This window comes from Daucus carota, chromosome 8 (assembly GCF_001625215.2).
Source record: "Daucus carota subsp. sativus chromosome 8, DH1 v3.0, whole genome shotgun sequence".
Classification (NCBI taxonomy): Eukaryota; Viridiplantae; Streptophyta; class Magnoliopsida; order Apiales; family Apiaceae; genus Daucus; species Daucus carota.
Genome location: NC_030388.2, coordinates 3,990,674 through 4,015,559, shown reverse-complemented (window position 1 = coordinate 4,015,559; position 24,886 = coordinate 3,990,674). Strand labels below are relative to the sequence as shown.

Sequence of the window (24,886 nt, the reverse complement as noted above, 5' to 3'; positions counted from 1 at the left end):
GGTACGTTTTTCATAGATTTTCAAGATATAAATCTAAATGCATGTTTTTTTTCATTGTTGTGTGTTTAAAATTAATTAAAAAATATAACATATAAATAAGACCTTTTTTCATGTATAGTCTTAGTGCAAACCCTAACTAATACCAGAAATAAGATAATGGTTTCAAGGGTTCTCTTCCATTGGTAATGATTTTAGAGAAATCTACAAAACTACCTACCTTTTCTTTTATTGTTTTCAAATATATTACTTTTCAGAATTATTTTTAAAAATACTTTTTCATAAATTTTTTTTTTCAAAAATACGGTTTGCAACTTTTGCAACCTCATTTGCAACTCTGGGCGGCGCCAGCCGTGTTGCAACCTCTTTTGCAACTTCATATGCAACTGAATTCCTGATTTCAAGTTCCAGTTTTCAAATGTCATTTTCGACCTCATTTTCGGAATCGATATATATATATATATATATATATATATATATATATATATATATATATATATATATATATATATGCATATGATTGTACTCAGTTGCATATGGTTGTGATAGGGCAAATTATACCACCCTACCACGTGTCGCTCCACTACAACACCTCCTGGCCCACCATGATGGCGGGCACCCATGTGATATCCGGCCCGTGGCCCAAAGTCAGAAGGGACAAAAGCAGCACGTGCTGGGCAATCATCAGGTCGACTATATATAGCTGATTGAGAGTAGTCGAAGGGGGGAAGCTGATTTCCAATACATATGCATCACTTAACTGATAATAGAGAGAGAACTGATTGTCACGCCGGAGGTGCTTATCGGACCTCACCCCCGATCAGGCATTGTTTTGCAGGAACCATCTCCTCACAGGCAACCTACATCAACGTTTAGCAGAAGCTACATTCCTGGAGTTATCAGGTTGCATTCAGTTGATTCTATTGTAATCTAATGGCCCCGTCAGGGGCACACCATACATCTGTTGTTACTTACAGTTTTCAGTTGCATTTAGTTGCAACTGAGGTTGCAAATGAAGTTGCAACTGTTGCAACCTCATTTGCAACTTTTGCAACCTCACTTGCAACTAAATTATATAATTAAGAATTTTCTAATAAATATCAAAGTCCAAGATATTTTTTTGTAATTTTTTGGTATTTTTAATTTTAAAAATTATTTGCTAATTTTATCGGATCCGTTTCAGATTCTATATAAAATCATAATCAACTGCATTATACTAAAACTTATAAGTTATTAGTATTCGTTAAAATAATTTGGATAAATATATTTACCAATAATTTTTAAAAAAATTATTTTTATTTTGAAAAATAATTTTATGGATAATCATCCAAGAAAGGAGATAAATAATTTTACCACATATGTAAAGGAAAGTTTAATGTCAAAATCTGCAAGGGAAGGCAAAACCACAAGGTATAGAGCAGTACTGGTATATACTTTCACACACCACATTGACGGTTATTTTCTTCACAAAAAACAACGACTCATTCCGTACCCGACCCGACCCGACCCGTTGGACATGTTACCGGAAACCTCATCTTCTTCACCGGAGATGGTGAAAAAGAAGATGATAAAGCACCGCTTCAGGTCCTTAAAGCTTGTAAACATAAACATGGATGACCCTTTAGCTGAAAAGCCCTATGGAGTTGATGAGTATGGTGAACTTGATAATGGCCTCACTTACTATGTTAGATCCAATTCTAAGCCCAGAATGCGTGCTGCTCTTGCTCTTGCTGTGAAAGCTGGGTACTTTCTGTTCTTACTTGTTTATATTTGTGTTTTTTGTCTTTTGGGTATGTGTGATTCTCGCTTGGTTGTTGATTTTGTGGTGGGGTTTTGGTTTTCTTGGTAAATTTTGGTGCTTTTTGTGTTTTGGTTACTGTTGTGTTTTTCGATGCGTAATGTGTGATTTTTGTGCAGTAGTTGGTTTTTAGTGTTGGTGTTGAATTTTGAGGCGGGGTTTTGGTTTTTTTGATAAAGGTTGGGTTTTAGTTAGTGTTGCGATTTACGTTGCGTAATGTGTGTTGTTTGGGATAGGAAGATGATTGCGTTAGGGTTAATTGGGTTTTTAGTGTTTGGTTGATCAATGCGGATGATTTGGATTAATAATTGAAAGGCTTTGCTTAGTGAAAATGGATTGAGCTGAAAGTTGGTTGATTTTGCTGAAGTTTTTGGAGGTTGAAAGATATGATGAGATTTTAAGAGGGACGCTTATTTCTAGGATGATCATCTTTCTTGTTTGATTTTTTTAACGAGTGAATTCTCGAGGATATATAACATTTGTATATGCTTGTTGTGTTAGCTTGTGGTTTTTAACAATTCCAAATTAGTTTAAGTTAGACAAGATATTTCTACATTAGATAAGATGAATGTTTGTAGGTTAAATTTTGGGGATAATTTAGAGGGTTGGTCTAAAGGTGGTTGCTTGTTAATTATAGTTCCTTTATGAACAGTTTATTTGGGTTCTTTTTATAATTGGATAAGTTCTTTTTGCAGCTCTGTGTTGGAAGAGGAGGAAGAGCGTGGAGTTGCCCACATTGTGGAGCATCTCGCTTTCAGTGCGACTAATAAGTACACGAATCACGATATTATAAAATTCCTTGAAAGTGTTGGGGCAGAATTTGGGGCTTGTCAAAATGCAGTCACGTCTTCTGACGAAACTATTTATGAGCTGTTTGTTCCGGTTGACAAGCCTGAAGTTTTACCTCATGCTATTTCTATATTGGCGGAATTCAGTTCAGAGGTAATAATGACTTTTTGGTTGTTTTATAAGTATTATTTTTATATCATATCCTATATCTGATAGTTCCCGCCTTATGCGTAGTACAGATTCGGGTGTCATCAGATGATTTGGAGAAAGAAAGAGGAGCAGTTCTGGAAGAGTATAGAGGTACTAGGAATGCTAATGGAAGGATGCAAGATGCACATTGGACGATCATGATGGAAGGTTCAAAGGTATAGTTGTTGGCAGTTTTTAAAATAATTTTTGTGGCTATCAACTAGCAGTCGATGAACTTGCTTCTAGCTTATATAAAAAAGCACAGCCTGTTCAACCTGCTTATTAATGCTATCTGTTGAGTATAATTCCATTTAAGAAAACATCTATTTGTGATCCTCATTGTACTGTATAAGTTTTTTTTTTTTTTTTAAGATAAAACCTAATATGTACTTGTGCATTGACATGCTTACTATAACAGCCTAAGAATTGAAAGTTAGGTGATCAATTCTTTTGTATATCTAGTACCATCGATACGAGTTTGGTGTATCCTGTTTGAGTTCAAATATGGCTGTATATTACTCGCGACTGTAATTTGAGATAACTATACTTTGATATGGTTCAGTTTAACTGACCCTATTGACCTATTTTGCTCTACCCTATGAAGAATACATCATATATGCTCACTGTTGTTTGCAGTATGCCGAACGTTTGCCCATTGGACTGGAAAAGGTGATCCGAACTGTCTCGCCCGAGACTGTGAAACAATTTTACAGGAAATGGTATCATTTGAAAAATATGGCTGTAGTAGCAGTTGGAGATTTTGCTGATACACAGGTCTAAAATAATTTGCATTATCTAGCTATTTATAGAGTACTTGTTTATTTCATTACAGAGGTGTATTTAATATAATATGCTATCAACAAATTTAAAAAGTCCCCACTTAGTCTGATTAAATCTTGGAGGCCTCTATTGATTTATTGTTCCTTGAGTCCGGCCAATACCATTATTGTGCAAATTCTGCCACTAATCTATAAACCTATGTAATTTGGGAATAAAAAGTGTCAAACCCAATCATGTGCTAGCTTATAATAAAGTATAACTATCAAATAAACTTGTAACGCTGAGTTTTAATTTTTTAACTATCTAATTTTTTCTTCCCTCCCTCTCCTACTTCATATAACAGACTGTTGTTGAGCTTATAAAGACGTATTTTGGAAATAAAATTTCAGCACCGGATCCTCCTTCTATACCACACTTTCCGGTTCCATCGCATGAAGAGCCACGTTTTTCATATTTGTTAGAATCTGAAGCTGCCGGGGTTAGTTTGTTGTGCTTTTTTTTTTTTTTATTTAACTGTACTTCCTATTAACTGTAAAATTTTAAGCTAGCTAATTCTTTTTATGTATAATTTAAGTCCTACAGTTACTATCTTTAATTGGCCTTCAATAGTCTGCAGTTATAGTAAGCTGTAAGATGCCAGCGGAGGAGCTGAGAACTGTAAAGGATTACAGGGAATTACTTGTTGAGTCCATGTTCTTTCATGCTTTGAACCAGAGATTCTTTAAGATATCTCGTAAGAAGGATTTACCATATTTTTCATGCTCGGCTTCTGCTGATGTCCTTGTTCGGCCAAGTAAGGCCTATATAATAACTTCTTCTTGCAAAGAGAAAGGAACTATAGAGGCCTTGGAATCAATGCTTACTGAGGTGTGCATTGAATATCACTGTTAAGGCTTTCTTATTGTTCATATACTGATTCTTATCTGTTAGGTGGCAAGGGTTCGACTACATGGGTTTTCCGAGCGCGAAATAGCTATAGCCAGGGCTTTGTTAATGTCAGAAATTGAATCTGCCTATTTGGAGCGGGATCAAATGCAGTCAACCAGCTTACGTGATGAGTATTTGCAAGTATATTACTTACCTGCCTTTGTCTAATGTTTTCTTTATTGTCATTAAGTTTTACCTTCTTTCAACCTCTTCTATTCCAGCATTTTCTCCATGATGAACCCGTCATTTCAGTCGAGTATGAAGCACAGTTGCAGAAAACTATATTACCTCGTGAGTGTTTATTGATTTTTTTTTCCCTTTCTATTAACCACCAACCATCTCCTATTTTTCGCTCTAGGTTACTGTCCACAACTATTTCTATATGTTTTGGCCAATTTTACATAGCTGGATATAACATTACATGAAGTAGGCTTATCCACGCTACTTTTCATTTGATAGAATTTTATGGCATATTAACTTCAAATAATGATTTGTTTCCCAGCTCTCCTACTTCATCGTTACAATTTTATGTCATAAATCTGCTTTCCTCCAACCGTCTCCTATCCTTTCACTCTAGGTTACTGCCAACAACTATTTCTACACGTTCTGGCCGATTTTACATGGCGGGAAATATCATCTCATGAAGTAGGTTTTATCCACCGCACTATTCATTGATAGAATTTTATGACTTCTAACTTCAAGTAATGATTTGTTTCCCAGCTTTCTTACTTTATCCTTATAATTGTTGGAAATCTACTTTCCCCAGATTATAACATCGGATGGATGTAAATGAATGGAGTTAAATAGATACGCTTAAAAGTCACACCTCTCTATTAGAAAATTGATTTCAACTTGGAACTTTGAGGAGAAAGTATACACAACATAAAAATCTTAGAGAAACTTGACAATATACATCAATAATTGTATGGCCTCTGAGTGATTGACATGTTTTACGAAATATTTTCACCATTAAGATAGTGATAATTAGTGAGTATTTAGTACTGGTATAAGAGTTCATTTAACATCAATAATCCTTTTTTTTTGTTACTGCAACTTAACTAGACTGCTATTCTCACACAAATTAATAGCTCCCACATTTTTTTTAAATATATAGATGTATCAGCATCTGAAGTATCAAATTATGCGGAGAAATTTCGAACATCGCGCAGCTGTGTTATTAAGATTGTTGAACCTCGAGCTACTTCAACAGTAGATGATATGAGAGCTGCCGTCCTTAAGATCAATTCTTTTGAGGAAGATAAAAGCATAGCTCCTTGGGACTATGAACACATCCCTGAAGAAGTTGTTAGCGTAAAGCCGAATCCTGGGTAAGCTAACAGATATTAAATGTGCAGATTCTTGTAATCTGAAGGAAACTCTTTTTCAGTTTAGTGTAGATATCTGTTTTTCTTTCTAATCCATGAAATCCTAACTTGTACATTATTAGGTGTTGTAGCTTAAAAATTTAGCAGAAATGTAAAGACAAATATATTTGGTTAGTATGGACATGCTAAAGTTGCCAACTTGCCATAATCTAACTCATTAGAGAAGTTGTGAACAAATATGTAAGTCTTTCATATATTCCTGCAGTAATATAATGCAGCAGTTGGAAATCTCAAACATTGGAGCTACCGAGTTAATTTTGTCAAATGGTATGCGAGTTTGCTACAAGTGTACAGACTTCTTTGATGATCAGGTATGATAATGCCTCCAAACCAACAGATTTGAACAAGCTGATAAATTATCCTTGCCCTTCATCATATATTATTTTGTGATGCTATGACTTATCCACCCTTGCATTTCGTTGAGATGATGACTACTGGCATGACTTCAATTATATTTGAGGCATAGATCTACTTAGAGCTATAGTCCCTACTATGTATAAAACACTTAGTTGATTATGAGGTAGCAGTTGCCATTCAGTCATTCTGAAAATTTTAGACTGGTAACTCGTGTATGTACTATACCACAACCACAAGCAGATAATCAGTTTAATTATAATCGCATCACATGGGAGTTGGTTATGTTGTATTGCTGCTTAATGCATAGAAAATATATATAGCTTTTTATATTTAGGTTTAACTTTTGCTGGAACAGGTAATATTCACAGGGTTCTCATATGGGGGTTTATCTGAACTACCGGAGAGTGAGTGCTACTCATGCTCCATGGGTTCAACAATTGCCGGAGAGATTGGTGTGTTTGGTCATAGACCATCAGTGATAATGGACATGCTTGCTGGTAAGAGAGCTGAAGTTGGTACAAAACTTGGACCATATTTGAGAACCTTCTCCGGTGATTGTTCTCCTTCAGATTTGGAGACCGCCTTCCAGGTTTGCTCGAATATTTCTTTATGATTTTTTGCTTTTATATGTTCAAAATTTATGCATGCACAATATTCATGTATGACCTAATACAAACCCGAAAACAAGCATTTTAGCATGCTTTTATGTATGACAGTGATATTTGGTGTAATTCGTATTTGTCACGTTGTGTAGTCCTTATAAGGAGGCTTTTAGTTTGGGTTTAGGGATCCAGGAAATCATTTATATTCTGAATTTCGGTTGACACATAATTCCGCAACAAATATACATATAATTAGGCTGTTGTATACTCTTCTAGTTCCTTAATATGTATGAAAAATGTATTCAAAGATATCAGTGCGCAAGAAGTAATTCCAAGAGTACTTGGCACCATTTGGTAGCTCCTCATCATTCATTTTAGCAGTATGTTACGTTTAAGAGAAGTCTATCTACAATAATGGAACTCAACAGTATCTTTTCCCCTCGCTTTACCCCTATTGATCCTTGTCGTTTCTGCAGACAGTCAGTCAAGTACAATGTAGGATGTTACTGGGCCGAGGTTGTAAGTATCATCTTTAGGTCAGGACTAAAATTTCTATAAATGATCCCGTCCATTTTTGGTCTTCAATAAGCTGGTAAGAATTTTTCACTTCCCCAGATGGAAGTAATGAATTAAGCTTTTGTTAATGTAATGGGGATTAATGGATTACAGTAATGTAAAACAATTTACTCCAGTAACTTAAGGTATGGGGATTTCTACTATGTGTGATGGTACTACGTGTCCGTTAATCAATACATCTCTCTAACCCTCCATGTCATATATATACAACACAACTTATTTTCTGTTATATATAACAAGAGAAAAAAATTCTTGATGATAAAATGTAAGTGAAATATTATCCCTTGTGTTTTGTCATATTATCATATATATTTTAATTATTCTGTTTCCTTATAATCATATGAATTCCCTGATCAGTTTATATATTATTTTGAAAAAGAAATTCATATAATTATTTCAAAATCTCAAGATTTTTGAGACATGTTTATACTAATTCAATATGAGTCCCATTTATAATTATACGACTACCAAAGGATTAAAAATCTAAGGATCATTAGCAATGGGAGATTATAGTATCCTTTGTATATACTATATAGACATACTTGAGATGGATAATTTGTGAGTTGTGAGATTATATCACTGCTCAAAGTATCTCATCTGTCATGACATGCGGCGTATGTTCAAAGAAGTACTAGACTGTACGCATATGCTGTTTCATATCGTATCTATAAATAGTGCATTATCCATGGAAAGCTGTCCCCAATATTTTGTCAGTCTCTTCTGGCTTATGAGCATTTATATTGTAGTTGGATCAGTTATAATTTACTGATATCTAGATTATGGGCCCTTGAAGCCCGCCAAGTATCTTTGCATTCTCTAAGTATGGTTATTAGCCTCGAGGTCAGTTTTTCACATGAGCATGAACCAGACACATCGATTTATTGCTTCACTATTATCTTCTTTTTCAGTGAGTTAAATTAATCATATAGACTCTGAAAGTAGATGATATAATTTGTGACTATAAGATTTTTAATAAAAGATTATGATCTAAAATGTGAAGCCAAACTTATAATTTTCTTGTATTTCTCAGCTGGTTTATCAGTTGTTTACAACGAAGGTAGAACCAGGGGAGGAGGATGTGAAAGTGGTGATGCAAATGGCAGAAGAAGTAGTGCATGCTCAGGAGAGAGATCCTTACACTGCATTTGCAAATCGTGTGAGAGAGCTCAATTATGGAGATGCCTGTTATTTTAGGGTACGTGTAGGAAAATATTTATGATGCATATATTAAAAGATGGATTGTTCCCTGGATTAGCTACTCATGTATTTTGGAATGCAGCCAATCAGAATGAAGGACCTTAAAAAAGTTAATCCATTCAGAGCTTGCGAATATTACAACAGTTGTTTTAAAGATCCTTCAACATTTACTCTTGTGATTGTTGGGAATATAGATCCTGCACTTGCCCAGCCATTAATTTTGCAGTACTTGGTAAGTGGCATACTTCGTGGTAGCTTCTTCGGAAAGTTAAAACAATTGATACATTATGATATATGGTGCACTATTTGCTTGCAGGGTGGAATACCTAGACCTCTTGAACCAATTTTGCACTTCAATCGTGATGACCTGAAAGGCCTTCCGTTCACTTTTCCGACATCAATAATCAGGTAGCTTGGTGTTTATATTTTAATGAGTTGTTTAAATATTGCTTTTAGATCTTTACATTCTTTTTGCCACTTAAAAGTGAAATTTTGAGTTGCATCAAGTTGAAATGCCATCGAGTTCATAGGGACACTAGCCTTGTTAAACGAATCTCTATATGATAGCCTTGCATTTCATTATATAATGCAATATTTTCCACACTGACTACTCTGAGAATCACTTTCAAGCAATCATCAAATTCTTATGTAGAGAAATTGTTCGAAGTCCCATGGTGGAAGCACATTGTTTAGTTCAACTGTGCTTTCCTGTTGAGCTGAAAAATAAAGATATGGTATGTATATCCTTTATTGCTTTAGGGTAAACTAAATCGTATGGGACAAGATAGAACTGACACTTCCATGATCTCTGATGTTTGATGCCTCTTCACCTTTCCAAACTTGTAGGTGGTGGAAGAAACTCATTTTATTGGGTTTTTGAGCAAGCTGCTTGAAACCAAACTATTGCAGATCCTTCGCTTTAAACACGGGCAGGTGTGTAAAAGTTTCGCTGTCTTGCTTTACGTGCACTACTTTGTTTTGTGGCCTAACATATATCTGGGATCGTATATATGTCTCAAGATTTACTCGACTGGTGTTTCTGTATTCCTTGGGGGTAATAAACCTTCTAGTGATGGTAATGTACGCGGTGACGTAAGTGTAAACTTTTCCTGCAAACCAGATATCTCCTCGAACCTAGTAAGTTCATTGTGTGCCTTTCTTGTTGTTATGCTTATGCATTTATGCTTTCAATAAGCTTACATATCGTAAATCTTTCTTATAGGTTGATCTTGCTTTAGATGAGATATTACGTCTTCAGGAAGAAGGACCGTCGGATGAAGATATTTTAGCTATCCTTGAAATTGAGCAAAGGACACATGAAAATGGACAGCAGGTAGCTTCTATAGTTTAGTATCTTGTGATAATGAACCTTTATATAAAATTGTATTTACACTCCACACTTCACAATCTTGATCTTTGGGCCATCAATCTAAGATATGAGTACTCACCAGCTTGCTCAGATTCCTCAGCATAGAGGCCCTTCCAGTATCCATATCCGTATGGAGACTGAAAAAAGGCGATGATGTGCTAGAAATAATACTTTTAAATCGCAAGCGCACGATCACCGTTTTAATATTTAAGATTCGATCCACAGAGATTAAAATTATTTTTCGCAAATCTTTATTATTAACCTAGGCGGTTTAGAACAATTAATGATGGAGATGATATATTTTTCAAAACTAATTATGATTATTATAAACTTTAATTGAGAATCTAATCCAATTATTCTTAATTAACCAAAGTTAACCACAACAATTTAATATCAAAATCAATTAATCGAGTGATGACACAGCTCGGAAACAAGAGATTGCCAAACAATTTTTTTTTTTTAACCACATCTACTGATCAATCAAACCAACTCAAATAATCTAAACTTACTAAATGCAGCTTAATCAAAACCAAACCAACTCAATGATTACAAAACTCGATTAACAGATTTAAAAATTCGAACACAGAGCAATTGAAATCTAAAACAACCTCAACAGCTCAGAAACAGAGGCTGCAAACTCAGAACATTAAACAGCATCAGAAAAATCAAAACCAACTCGGAACTTTATGTGCTACTCGTACAGACAACTAAGCCATGGCAGACTCGGTTATAAAACAGAGCTCACTCGGCAGAAAAACAGCAGATTCTAATAACAGTAATGCAAACTCAGACTAAAACTCAAAACTCGGTAACGCAACTCAGCAAAACAAGAAACTCAGCTAGCGACTCAGAATCATAAACTCAGCCACAGGAAACTACAGCTCGACACAAACCGACCCAATTGACTTGACTCAGTATAAACGAATTCAAACAAAAGACACCAGCTGCGAACTCAGTACTGCTAAACTTCGACCAACAGAAATCAAACCCAGAAAACAAATGAAGCAACAAAAACGAAGCTAAACAAATGAAGCAACAAAAACGAAGAAACTCGGAGAAACGACTCGGAACTCAGCACAGCCAACCAAACCCAGCAAAAGCTATGACTCGATTTACTGGACTCAACTGAACTCAGTGCAGCGACTCAACTAAACAGAGTAAAAACAGACTCGGGAAACTTGATTTAGACTCAGCAAACCGACTCGAAAACTACTACTACTACGACTCAGTTTAAGAAAACAGACCCAGTACTCCGTTACCATCGACTCAAACAACTCACGATTCAGAACTCATAACAACCAAAACAAATCGGCAAAAACGAAACTACAGAAAAGCAAGACTCGAACTAGTAGCACACTAAAAAAAACAAACTCTGTAGTAAACAAAACAGAACTCATCATTCAACATAAACCCAGCAAAAGATTCGACTAGCAGTGTCGAAAATCAACAGCTCAACTCGGTTATGGCGACTCAGCGCGTAAACACAATAGACAGGGGAGATGGAGTTGTTTTAACTAAAAAGGAAACAGGGGAAAAAGGGGTTTTGTATTCAAAAGTGAAAACAGAGCATACCGATTTAATAAAGAAAACAGAGTAAATAAATGGGGGGCTAACCGAGGGTTTTAAAACTAATTTTATATAATATTCTTGTAATTACTACTTAGCAATTTAAGCAATAAACTAAGACAAGAAAATTTAGGGTTTTAAATCTAAACCCTAACACAAATTAATTTTGTGCTAGGACTTAGTTTCTTACTAAATCAAATCTATAATAAGAGATCTATACTAATCACAAGTTTAATGATTCTTCATTTCCCAAAAAAAAAAGCTTAAAAAGCATGTGGTGGTACTTAGAAGAATCATTCAATTTGGAGAACATAAATTAGAAAGACAACACAAGATTAAACAAAAAGAGATTTGCATAGAAATTAAAAAGTGTATACAAGCTTGGAAAGGAAATTGGGGCTAGCAAAATGTAAATCTATCTAAGATACTAACTATAGAAATGACTAGGTAGAAAAGGAGAGTAGGTGGCTAGGTTTTCTAGGTGCTAGGTTGGTGATTACAAGTAAAAGAAGAGGGGTATTTATAACTAAAGAATTAGGGTTTAGGGGTAGGGTGGCTCCATCTTGACCATCCATGTGCCTTGAGTGTTGGGAGAATTGTGGCCATCCATGTGTCCTTTACTTGCCAACCCTTTTTTTTTCTTCTTTTCTTTTCCCTTTTCTTCTTTTTCTTGCATTTTCTCTTCTTTCTTTATTTATCTACAATTTCCTGAAATAAAATAAATAAGCGATTAATACTACGAAAATAAACAAAAAATAGGTACTTAAATATGCAAAAATATGGACTAATCAAACTTCCCCATACCTATCTTTTGCTCGTCCTCGAGTAAAAATCAAAAGAAAAGAAAATAAACTAAGAAAACTAGATGCGATTCCTAGGCTCCTTTTCGTAGGCGTGACGGGTGATTTTAGGTTCACCAACCCGTTAAACTCGTAGACGATCTCTACAAGAGGAGTTTTGTCTCCTAAGGGTTTACAGAAGATATACCCATAAAATCTTCGAGACATTCTAGCAAGTGTCTACTCGACTCTACTCTAATTTCGTTGGTGTTGACAAAAAGCGTTTTTAAGGAAAATACGACTTAAAGACTCATCTACTAATAATCAAGATACAGTTGTCTCTAATCCACTTGCATCGACACGAAGATTTACTAGAAATCCAAGGAGTGTAAGTAATTTAAGGCCTTTGATGGATCCTAATTGTCTAAGAACACTTTCTCTTTTTCAACCAATTTTGAACTGACCCAATCTCTATCGAAACAAATATCTAGCCAAACTTCACAAACTCTTATTCCCTTTTTTTTTTTCTTCTTTTTTTTTTTTCTTTTCTTTTTTTTTTTGCATTGACTTTATTTTGTCCGTTTTCTTAGGCAAACAATGTTACCCATGTAGCGAGCTTTGGGTCAGTGACTCCCAAACCAAACGGTCTTAGGGCACTAGGTTTTGAAATCCCCCGACGGACTTAATTGCTCGAATAACAAAGGCCACAAAACGAGACTAGCCAATCTACTTTTGCCCATTTATCTAAAGATTTTATCTATAAAGAACAATGGGTATTGAAGTAGTTATTCCTTCTCTCTTTTTTTTTTCTATCTCTTTTTTTTTCTTTTTTTCTATTTTTTTTATTCGCAAAGGTTCGATTCGACATTGTTTCAACATGTGGGTTCTCTCTCAGGTATCGAATAATATCACTAGACAATCTCTCCATCAAAGGTCTCGTGCAAAAGTGTGTGCCATCTTGGAATTTAGAGTACAAATCGGTCGATACAAGCTTCAAAAAGACAACCTTACTCAACTACGTTCAAATTATCTAAAAGACACTACATATATATACTTTTCGAAAATATGCTACACACCAACTACTCCTAAAGTTCGAGTGAGGGAAAGACAACTTAGCTAAAAGTATCTCTATTTTTGGATTTTTCTAATTTTTCAATTTTTAGGGATTTTCATTTTTTAGAATTACACTAAAGCCCTCCCCATACCTAAATCATGCATTGTCCTCAATGTATGCAAAAGAGAGAATTAAAATGAGAGAATAAAGAGGAAAAATACCTGAATAGGAGATGAAGGGATTTTTATTAACTACTGAAGCAACTTACATGATCAAGGGTCGATGAGGTGGATGACCTCTTCCTCCGAATCAACAGGCAATTCTAAAAATGGTTTAAGACGTTGACCATTAACTTTAAAAACATTACCATTTTTAGGATCCTGAATTTCAATAGCACCGTGAGGAAACACAACTTGAACAATGTAAGGACCGTCCCATCTAGAACGCAACTTACCGGGAAACAAATGAAGCCTAGAATTGTAGAGAAGAACTTTTTGGCCGGGAGAAAAGGATTTTCTCAAAATGGTCTTATCATGGAAGGCCTTAGTTCTCTCTTTGTAAATTTTAGCGTTTTCATAGGCATCATTTCTAAGTTCGTCCAACTCGGTCAATTGCAACTTCCGATGACTACCGGCGGTGGGTAAGTCGAAGTTCAATTCTCTAATGGCCCACATGGCCCTATGCTCTAACTCAACCGGCAAATGGCAAGCTTTACCATACACGAGTCTATAGGGAGACATTCCTAAGACGGTCTTAAAGGCGGTCCGATAGGCCCATAAGGCGTCTATCAACTTGGTGGACCAATCTTTCCTATTTGAGTTGACCGTCTTTTCTAAGATTTGCTTAATTTGCCGGTTCGACACCTCTACTTGGCCACTAGTTTGAGGATGATAAGGGGTAGCAAGCCTATGAGTGATGGAGTACTTCTTAAGAAGTGACTCGAATTGACGGTTTTTAAAATGAGTCCCTTGGTCACTAATGATAGCCCTAGGCGTTCCAAATCGAGAAAAGATATTCTCTTTAAGGAATCGAAGGACAACTTTGTTGTCATTGGACCGGGTCGGGATGGCTTCTACCCACTTGGAAACGTAATCAACCGCGAGAAGGATGTAAAGGTGGCCAAACGAACTAGGAAATGGGCCCATGAAATCTATGCCCCACACATCAAAGAGCTCTATAACAAGGATTGGGCTCATAGGCATCATGTTCCTCCTAGTGATTCTTCCTAGATGTTGACACCTACTACATGCGGAACAATACTCGGCAGCATCCTTAAACAAACTAGGCCAATAAAAACCGCATTGGAGGATTTTAGCGGCGGTCTTCTTCGCACTAAAATGACCTCCACATGCTTGATCGTGACAAAACGAGAGGATGCTATGAAACTCACTATTTGGGACACACCTCCTAATGATTTGATCGGGACAATGTTTAAAGAGATAAGGGTCGTCCCAAAAGAAATGTTTCACTTGAGAAAAGAACTTGGCTTTATCATTCTTGGACCAATTCGAGGGAATGTCACCGGTTGCTAAGTAATTGACTATGTCGGCGAACCAAGGGAGAGTGGACATCGAGAGAAGGTGTTCATCGGGAAATGACTCGCTTAAGGGCAAGTCATTAGTGGATTCAACCACTAATCGAGAGAGATGATCGGCGACGACATTCTCACAACCTTTCTTATCCCTAATCTCTAAGTCAAACTCTTGGAGCAACAATATCCATCTAATTAATCGGGCTTTAGAGTCTTTCTTAGAGAAAAGGTACTTAAGAGCGGCATGGTCGGTGTAAACAATGATTTTGGACCCGATAAGATAAGAACGAAACTTTTCTAAGGCAAAGACTACGGCTAGAAGCTCCTTCTCGGTGGTAGAGTAATTGAGTTGGGCATCATTTAAGGTCTTACTAGCGTAGTAAATGACATGAGGCCTCTTATCTATTCGTTGTCCTAAAACCGCTCCTATGGCATAATCGGATGCGTCACACATAAGCTCAAAAGGTTGACTCCAATCGGGAGACTTCATGATCGGGGCCGAAGTCAATTCTCTCTTAAGGTCTTCGAAGGCATGAACACACTCACTTGTGAACTCGAATTTGACATCCTTAGCTAGAAGGTTGGTCAAAGGTCGGGCCTTTTTGCTAAAATCTTGAATGAATCTACGATAAAATCCCGCATGTCCAAGGAAAGAACGAATTTCCTTAACGGACTTGGGAGGAGGGAGATTAGCAATTAGGTCGACCTTAGCCTTGTCTACTTCGATCCCTTTTTCAGAAATTTTGTGTCCTAAAACGATTCCCTCCTTAACCATGAAATGACATTTCTCCCAATTTAACACTAGATCCGTTTCCTCACATCTTTGCAAAACTAAGTCTAGATTGTTAAGGCATTGGTGAAAAGATGGACCAAAGATGGAAAAGTCATCTATGAAGACTTCTAGAAAGTCACCTATCATTTCCGAGAAGATGCTAGTCATGCACCTTTGGAACGTGGACGGGCCCGTGGTTAGGCCGAAGGCTAGACGTCTATAAGCGAAGGTTCCAAAAGGGCAAGTGAAGGTGGTCTTTTCTTGGTCCTCGGGTGCGATTGGGATTTGAAAATATCCCGAGTAACCGTCTAAGAAGCAATAAAACGCGTGACCCGCTAACCTCTCTAGCATTTGATCGATGAAAGGCAAAGGAAAATGATCTTTCCTAGTGACGGCATTGAGCTTCCTAAAGTCTATACACATTCTCCAACCGGATTGGACACGGGTTGGAACTTGCTCATTGTTCTCATTGGTCACCAAAGTAATGCCCGACTTTTTAGGCACTACATGGACGGGACTCACCCACTTACTATCGGAAATGGGATAAATGATCCCATTGTCTAAGCACTTAAGAATTTCTTTCTTAACTACCTCCATCATGGGAGGATTCAGCCTCCTTTGAGGTTCTCTCACGGGCTTTGCATCTTCTACCAAATGAATCCTATGTTGGACAATCGCCGGGCTAATTCCTTTAATGTCCGAAATGCTCCACCCTATGGCTCCCTTATGCTTTCTAAGGATTCCTAAAAGTTCTTCCTCTTGTGACGTAGTCAAATTAGAAGCAATGATAACGGGATAAGACTCGTTAGGGCCTAGAAAAGCATACTTAAGAGTGTCGGGAAGAGGTTTGAGTTCTACTTCCGGCGGTTGTGACTCAACGGTTTTCTTAGGTAAAGGCAAATGCTCGGGTTCAACATCACGCTCTTGATTCTTTGTCGGAATGGTGGATTCTAACATTTGGTTGACCTCATGTGTGTAGTTGGAAACATCCCAATCCTCTCCAAAATGTTTTAAGCAAAATTCAAGGGCATCTTTGGGATTCATGAGATCTTGATCAACTATTTCATCAATTAGATTAACGTCCATAGGTTGATCATAGAAATCATCGGATTGTTTCCCCACATGAAAAATGTTGAGGTCGATTGTCATGTTACCAAATGTTAGCTTCATTAAGCCATTCCTACAATTAATCAAAGCGTTGGATGTAGCTAAAAAGGGTCGTCCTAGGATGATGGGAATTTGATTCTTCGGGTTCCTAACCGGTTCGGTCTCTAGGACGACGAAATCTACCGGAAAAACAAAATCACCTACTTTAATTAGCACGTCCTCGATCATTCCCTTAGGAATTTTCACGGATCGATCGGCTAATTGAAGTGTGACATTGGTTTGTCGGAGCTCCCCTAAACCTAAAGCTTGGTAGACAGAATATGGAAGGAGATTAACACTAGCCCCTAAATCAAGTAACGCCTTATCCACAAAAGTTTCTCCTATGACACATGAAATTGTAGGACAACCGGGGTCCTTGTATTTCACGGGAATTTGGTTTGAGAGAATCGAACTAATGTGAGACGTAAGGAAAGCTTTCTTAGGAACATGGTTGGTTCTCTTATGGGTACATAACTCCTTAAGACACTTAGCATATGAAGGAGTTTGTTGAATTGCATCTAAAAGGGGTATGTTGACCTTGACTTGCTTAAACACTTCCAAAATCTTCTCCATTTGAGCCGATTGCTTTGGTGAAATAAGTCTTTGAGGGTAAGGGACTCTTGGTTTATAGACTACTTCACTTTGCAACTCGGGTTCCGGGTTTGGGTCACTCGACTCCTCACGGGCTTTTGAACTCTCGGGTTGGTCATGATTAATGGTAGTGAAGGGTGGACTTGGATTAGAAGTCGAATCCCCTTTCTTACCAAGGTTCTCACCAACGTGGGTCTCTACTTGTTTACCCGACCTAAGAGAAATGACCGAATGCACATTATCCGGGGGTCTTTGATTAAGTGGAAATTTTGGGTTCGGCTCCGGTTGACTAGGGAATTTGTTCTTTTCTCGTTCACACAACGTGCTCGCTAATTGACTCAATTGGGACTCTAACTTAGAGACGGCTTGCACATTGGAATGCAAAAGTTGCCTATCTTGGGTTAAAGTTTGCATGAAAGTTTGTTGGGATTGGGTCAAGTTAGTTTGCGATTTCACTAAGGCCTCTATGCTCTTTTCTAAGGAATTGAGTCTCTTGTCCGAATCATTAAACCCGGGAGGATTTAACGGAGCTTGACTCGGGTTTTGATAATTCGGAAAAGAATTGGGATTGGGCCTAGGGAAATTAGGTTGTGGAGTTTGAAAATTTTGCCCTTGGTTCCACGAGAAATTCGGGTGATTCTTCCACCCGGGGTTGTACGTTGGTGCAAACGGGTCATTTCTAGGCTTAGGTTGAAACATCGCGTTCACTTGCTCAAAATCATGAGATTGTTGAATCTCGGGATGGGAAACATTATAGTTCGGGAACATAGGCATAGATGAGGGGCCACTATGAGACTCTAAAACCTCGAGTCTCTTAGTAAGGGTTGCTAATTTGGCATCGGTTGCCACATTGTTTCCTATCGAGTGCAAACCCCTAGAGCTAGACGCCTCGATCGACTTTTTAGGTTCCCTAGTAGACTCCCATAACATTGTTTTTTCGGCTAAGTCCTCGAAAAATTCCCACCCTTGATCCTCATCTTTCTCCATGAATTTGCCTTGGCACATAGACTCTAATAAAGCGGTTGTTTGACTATCTAAGGCCTCGTACACAATCTTACAAAGTCTCCATTTCTCTATTCCATGGTGGGGGCATTGTGATAAAAGATTTTTGAAACGATCAAAGAATTTCCAAAATGACTCATTTTCCCTTTGATGGAATTGATTTATCTCATTTGTAATTCGAGTCGTTTTATGGTTTGGAAAATACTTTTTAAGAAACATTACCACAAACCCTTCCCAAGTGGAAATAGAATTGACGGGTAGACTATACAACCATTTTTTAGCATTTTCTTTTAAAGCAAAGTTGATTAGTCTAAGCCGAATGGAATCTTCGCTCAATTGTTGGAGTTTTTGCAAACCGCAAACCTCCTCAAATTCTTGAATGAAAAGATAGGGATCCTCACCTTCACTCCCTAAAAATTTAGGCAACATACTAATGTGATGTGCCTTAATCTCGAAATTATTCCCATTAACGGGAGGAAGGGTGATACATGATGGTTGAGCAGAACGGGACGGGTAACATCGGTCTTTAAGAGACAATGCCATGTTTACTATCGGTTCGCTAGCTTCTATGGGTTCGGAGTCCGAAGAGGATGAAGAAGGAATTTCGATGATCGGTCTAACTAATCTAGACGATTCGCTCCTAACCCAAGTAGTTCGCATAAACTAGATAGTAAACACGTAGCAAATAAGTGCGAGAAATTAAATCAAACAAAAGAAAGGGTGTAAAAGTGAAATAAAAACTTAATTCTAGGGTTCCCTAATAAAAATGAACTAGACCTTGCTCCTAACGTTAAGGACCACCAAAAACTCGATAAATCCAAAATTATTCGGACCGGTCTGGCCAGTTTGGAGCAGGCATTGCCAAGAGGCCAATCTCCGCGCTTAGACACCAAACCTTAATCGGCCAGGTAAGCTTTCGCTTGCCTAGACACCGAAGAGTCGGAATAATAAAAGATTACCTCGTCTTTTAGGTACCTTCCTAGTTGAGCGCGAAATCCTAGGGGCTAACGTCTAATTCAATTTTATTAAAAGGCTAGGGAATGCAAAATGAAGAATTAAGTCGTTGTGGGCCAAGGAAAGAGTGATGAAATCTCCCCCCTTATCTTATGAGTGGGTTTTGCCCTTAAGATTTATTTAAAATGATGCTCCACACAACGAGATAATTAAAGCGATAAACAACTATGGATGCTTAAACTACGTGTCCTAATCTAGAGAAAGAAAGAAATTAACGCACCTTAGGGTCCTCCAGCGATCACCACAATTAAAGGTACGAAAATTTAAAAACAAAAATTAAAATCTAAATGATGTGCCCTAGGTGTAAAAATGCATGATGCAACACATATGTAATTCTAACTAATATTTTTGGATTTTAAATTTTTAATTTTTTTGTGATTTTCAATTTTCAAATTTGTTTGTGATTTTCTAAATAAAAACGAAAAAAATAAGAGTGGAGAGATACGGGATACCAAAGCAAGCTTCCAAATCCGGGCAAAATTTGTCGACTTTACTCCATAATTCCCGAATAATCCTCCTCGAAATAAAAACAAAAATAGTGAGAAACAAACTAATCCGAAAGATTAAAAATAAAGGTGCGAAAAATTAATTTTAATCCCCGGCAGCGGCGCCAAAAACTTGATGTGCTAGAAATAATACTTTTAAATCGCAAGCGCACGATCACCGTTTTAATATTTAAGATTCGATCCACAGAGATTAAAATTATTTTTCGCAAATCTTTATTATTAACCTAGGCGGTTTAGAACAATTAATGATGGAGATGATATATTTTTCAAAACTAATTATGATTATTATAAACTTTAATTGAGAATCTAATCCAATTATTCTTAATTAACCAAAGTTAACCACAACAATTTAATATCAAAATCAATTAATCGAGTGATGACACAGCTCGGAAACAAGAGATTGCCAAACAATTTTTTTTTTTAACCACATCTACTGATCAATCAAACCAACTCAAATAATCTAAACTTACTAAATGCAGCTTAATCAAAACCAAACCAACTCAATGATTACAAAACTCGATTAACAGATTTAAAAATTCGAACACAGAGCAATTGAAATCTAAAACAACCTCAACAGCTCAGAAACAGAGGCTGCAAACTCAGAACATTAAACAGCATCAGAAAAATCAAAACCAACTCGGAACTTTATGTGCTACTCGTACAGACAACTAAGCCATGGCAGACTCGGTTATAAAACAGAGCTCACTCGGCAGAAAAACAGCAGATTCTAATAACAGTAATGCAAACTCAGACTAAAACTCAAAACTCGGTAACGCAACTCAGCAAAACAAGAAACTCAGCTAGCGACTCAGAATCATAAACTCAGCCACAGGAAACTACAGCTCGACACAAACCGACCCAATTGACTTGACTCAGTATAAACGAATTCAAACAAAAGACACCAGCTGCGAACTCAGTACTGCTAAACTTCGACCAACAGAAATCAAACCCAGAAAACAAATGAAGCAACAAAAACGAAGCTAAACAAATGAAGCAACAAAAACGAAGAAACTCGGAGAAACGACTCGGAACTCAGCACAGCCAACCAAACCCAGCAAAAGCTATGACTCGATTTACTGGACTCAACTGAACTCAGTGCAGCGACTCAACTAAACAGAGTAAAAACAGACTCGGGAAACTTGATTTAGACTCAGCAAACCGACTCGAAAACTACTACTACTACGACTCAGTTTAAGAAAACAGACCCAGTACTCCGTTACCATCGACTCAAACAACTCACGATTCAGAACTCATAACAACCAAAACAAATCGGCAAAAACGAAACTACAGAAAAGCAAGACTCGAACTAGTAGCACACTAAAAAAAACAAACTCTGTAGTAAACAAAACAGAACTCATCATTCAACATAAACCCAGCAAAAGATTCGACTAGCAGTGTCGAAAATCAACAGCTCAACTCGGTTATGGCGACTCAGCGCGTAAACACAATAGACAGGGGAGATGGAGTTGTTTTAACTAAAAAGGAAACAGGGGAAAAAGGGGTTTTGTATTCAAAAGTGAAAACAGAGCATACCGATTTAATAAAGAAAACAGAGTAAATAAATGGGGGGCTAACCGAGGGTTTTAAAACTAATTTTATATAATATTCTTGTAATTACTACTTAGCAATTTAAGCAATAAACTAAGACAAGAAAATTTAGGGTTTTAAATCTAAACCCTAACACAAATTAATTTTGTGCTAGGACTTAGTTTCTTACTAAATCAAATCTATAATAAGAGATCTATACTAATCACAAGTTTAATGATTCTTCATTTCCCAAAAAAAAAAGCTTAAAAAGCATGTGGTGGTACTTAGAAGAATCATTCAATTTGGAGAACATAAATTAGAAAGACAACACAAGATTAAACAAAAAGAGATTTGCATAGAAATTAAAAAGTGTATACAAGCTTGGAAAGGAAATTGGGGCTAGCAAAATGTAAATCTATCTAAGATACTAACTATAGAAATGACTAGGTAGAAAAGGAGAGTAGGTGGCTAGGTTTTCTAGGTGCTAGGTTGGTGATTACAAGTAAAAGAAGAGGGGTATTTATAACTAAAGAATTAGGGTTTAGGGGTAGGGTGGCTCCATCTTGACCATCCATGTGCCTTGAGTGTTGGGAGAATTGTGGCCATCCATGTGTCCTTTACTTGCCAACCCTTTTTTTTTCTTCTTTTCTTTTCCCTTTTCTTCTTTTTCTTGCATTTTCTCTTCTTTCTTTATTTATCTACAATTTCCTGAAATAAAATAAATAAGCGATTAATACTACGAAAATAAACAAAAAATAGGTACTTAAATATGCAAAAATATGGACTAATCAGGCGACTGCTTGTGTGGAATATGGATTCACTGAATACATGCAAAGCAATATCCTGATACTGTCCTGGTTTTTATGCACTTTCAGGAAAATTACTACTGGCTAGATAAAATATTGAGCAGCTACCAGTCAAGAATATATTCTGGTGATGTTGGATCTGCTTATGAGGTCAGTAGTCGGACTTTATTACTGTTGCAGCATGCTTCACTGCTTCAGTTTGTTTCTTTACCAAATTTTAGTGGTCTTTCTATCTTATATCTACTTTAACAAATTTGACAGTATTTTAGATGTCAGATCAACAAAATGAATACATCTTTTTTCTTAATATATTTATACACTCGGAGTATGTGCACTGAAATTTCACCTGGTCAAGTAATTAAAAGTGCAAGTGCTATCTATTTTGGATTCATTTAGTTCCTGTGCTTTAAATTACATATAGAAAGGGCACAATGCTCCATTTAAGCAAAGTCTTGGGAAGTTCAAGGCACACAGTCACACCTTTATATTTTACAGAATCGCTGTTCATGGTGTATGAACCTGTGGGACCTATATAATATGTACTATTTGAAACTTACACCTGATAAATGTTACTGCTTGTGTTAAGCAGTTGTTATCTCTGTTTACTATTTTAGTCTTGCTTGCTCAGCTAGTGGACTGAAAATATTTAATTCTTCACTCTTGGCTGTAGGAGCACTCATGAATCTGTTCTTAATCTTACATTCTCAAAAACAACTAGTACTTATTCCATGTTATCGACTTAAATTCATTTTCTGCTACAGCTTCTAGATAAATGTCGTTCTACAGTTAGGGATAAATTGACCCCATCAACAGCACAGTTGGCATTACAAAGGATGCTACCTTTTCCTTGCAAAAAACAGTACACTGTTGTGATTCTCATGCCCCAAGATTCTCGCTTCAAATTACTGAAGTCATTCATTCCCTCCATAGAGTTCGAGTATGCTAAAAACGTGCAGGTCAGTATTATCTTTTTTGCATTGAAAGGTCTCTATTACTTGACATATGTTGTAGTTACATCCAAGGTTGTAAAAATCGGAACTCGGTCCAACTCGGTTTGGTTCCGGAAAAATGAGTACTCGGAACTCGGGTGAGTACTCGGAATGAGTAATCGGATAACTAATCGGGTATTTTTTTTAATTAATTTTTTTCTCTCATATATAGTTATTACTGATTAATAATAAAACTATCTAATAATATTAATATTTTAATAAAACACTTGAAATAATGAAGTTCAAATATAAGTTAATTTTTTGATAGTTTTTGACATAATAATCATTCACAAGTTTTAATCATAAAACACATATACTTTCTAATTAATGTCAATACTTTACCAAAAAAAGATCAAAATATACATAAATTTACGTTTAGTCTCTTTTGAAATAATTTTCAAATAAAACAATAAAAAATTGATAAGTCAAACTCGGATATGACCTCGAGTACTCGGAGTCAAACCGAAGTTTGACCGATTTTTTAATAAATCGGTTTTGAACCCGATTACTCGGAACTCGGATCGGACGAGGGGTTAAAAACGAGTACTCGGAATGAGTACTCGGCCGACTCGGCCGACTCGGCGATTTTTAGAACACTGGTTACATCTAATATCTACCAACCAGATCAGATCACATACTACTATCTTCTACATAAACCAGTATGCTTGTATTACTTTAGGCGACATTTCCGCTTTTTAAAATATTTAATAGTACTTGAATAATCTGTTTCTATTTTTGCAGGTTTTAGCTGGCATAGCCGGCCTGACAGTTTTGGCTTTTAGTTTATGGAGATATTCAAGAAACACATTAAAAACTTAAAAAAAAAAAACAAAAAACATTTAAATAGAATTGAAGTTTTGCAGCAACTGCTCGAAATTGTATAACTAAATTGAGGTATAGATGCATTGTGTAGCATATACAAGAAAAGACCAGAGATGCAAGTTTAATCTTCCCAAGGAAATTAGTTTGCGATTATGTCGTCTAATAGTTTAATGTGTAGTTGTACATTCATTAGATTTAGCAGAATGGTTGAGACGTTGAAGAGGATTTAAATGTGTGATGTAGTGCGATATAAATTTGTTGTATTCGGAAGACATGTCCAATTTTTTTAATTTTTTAAAGCTGTGAGGCGAACTCAATAACTAACCAGATACATGTACGAGGGTCAGGTTATTTAGGGGTCGTTTGGCTGGGAGGAATTAGGTATCGGTATGAAATCAACCAAACTCATACTCGGTGTTTGGTTGGATATTTTTTACCCTCATACCCATATCTGAAACCCTCATATTATGAGTTTTTGAAACCCAAGAGGAGGGGTGGGTATGAGATGCTGGTATGAGTATTATTATTAATGTGTTTTTTTATTCTTCGAAAAAATATTACTAATACCAAAAAATTATATTTATATGTACAAATAAATATTATTAATAATAATAAAAATATTTAAATTTTTTATCTAATAAAATAATATAATATAATCAATAACATAATAATGTTTAAAATTAAACAGATTCATTCCAACAATCAACCAAACATATCAGAAATGATATCTTAACCCCATACCACCCTAAACCGATTCCTTATTCTAATCCCATACCGCTTCACAAACTAAACGACCTCTTATATAATCACCCTCG

The 24,886-nt window shown here is 36.4% G+C and overlaps 1 protein-coding gene across 2 annotated transcripts; it reads left to right on the top strand.

The window, feature by feature from the left end:
- Positions 1 to 1,392: 1,392 nt before the first annotated feature.
- On the top strand, positions 1,393 to 24,205 carry LOC108199523 (zinc protease PQQL-like). Of its 2 annotated transcripts, XM_017367365.2 has the most exons (21): positions 1,393 to 1,740; positions 2,491 to 2,737; positions 2,824 to 2,949; positions 3,410 to 3,547; positions 3,897 to 4,031; positions 4,163 to 4,420; positions 4,484 to 4,621; positions 4,702 to 4,771; positions 5,595 to 5,808; positions 6,071 to 6,176; positions 6,578 to 6,811; positions 8,431 to 8,595; positions 8,680 to 8,829; positions 8,914 to 9,005; positions 9,250 to 9,331; positions 9,444 to 9,530; positions 9,618 to 9,734; positions 9,820 to 9,930; positions 22,330 to 22,410; positions 23,022 to 23,216; positions 23,991 to 24,205. In XM_017367365.2, exons 1-21 carry the CDS (start codon positions 1,514 to 1,516, stop codon positions 24,066 to 24,068), a joined length of 3,051 nt encoding a protein of 1,016 aa, XP_017222854.2. In that variant the 5' UTR covers positions 1,393 to 1,513; the 3' UTR covers positions 24,069 to 24,205. The 2 variants fall into 2 exon arrangements, with proteins under 2 accessions (XP_017222854.2, XP_017222853.2); XM_017367364.2 differs by having other exon boundaries at positions 1,394 to 1,740; positions 8,680 to 9,005.
- Positions 24,206 to 24,886: the final 681 nt, after the last annotated feature.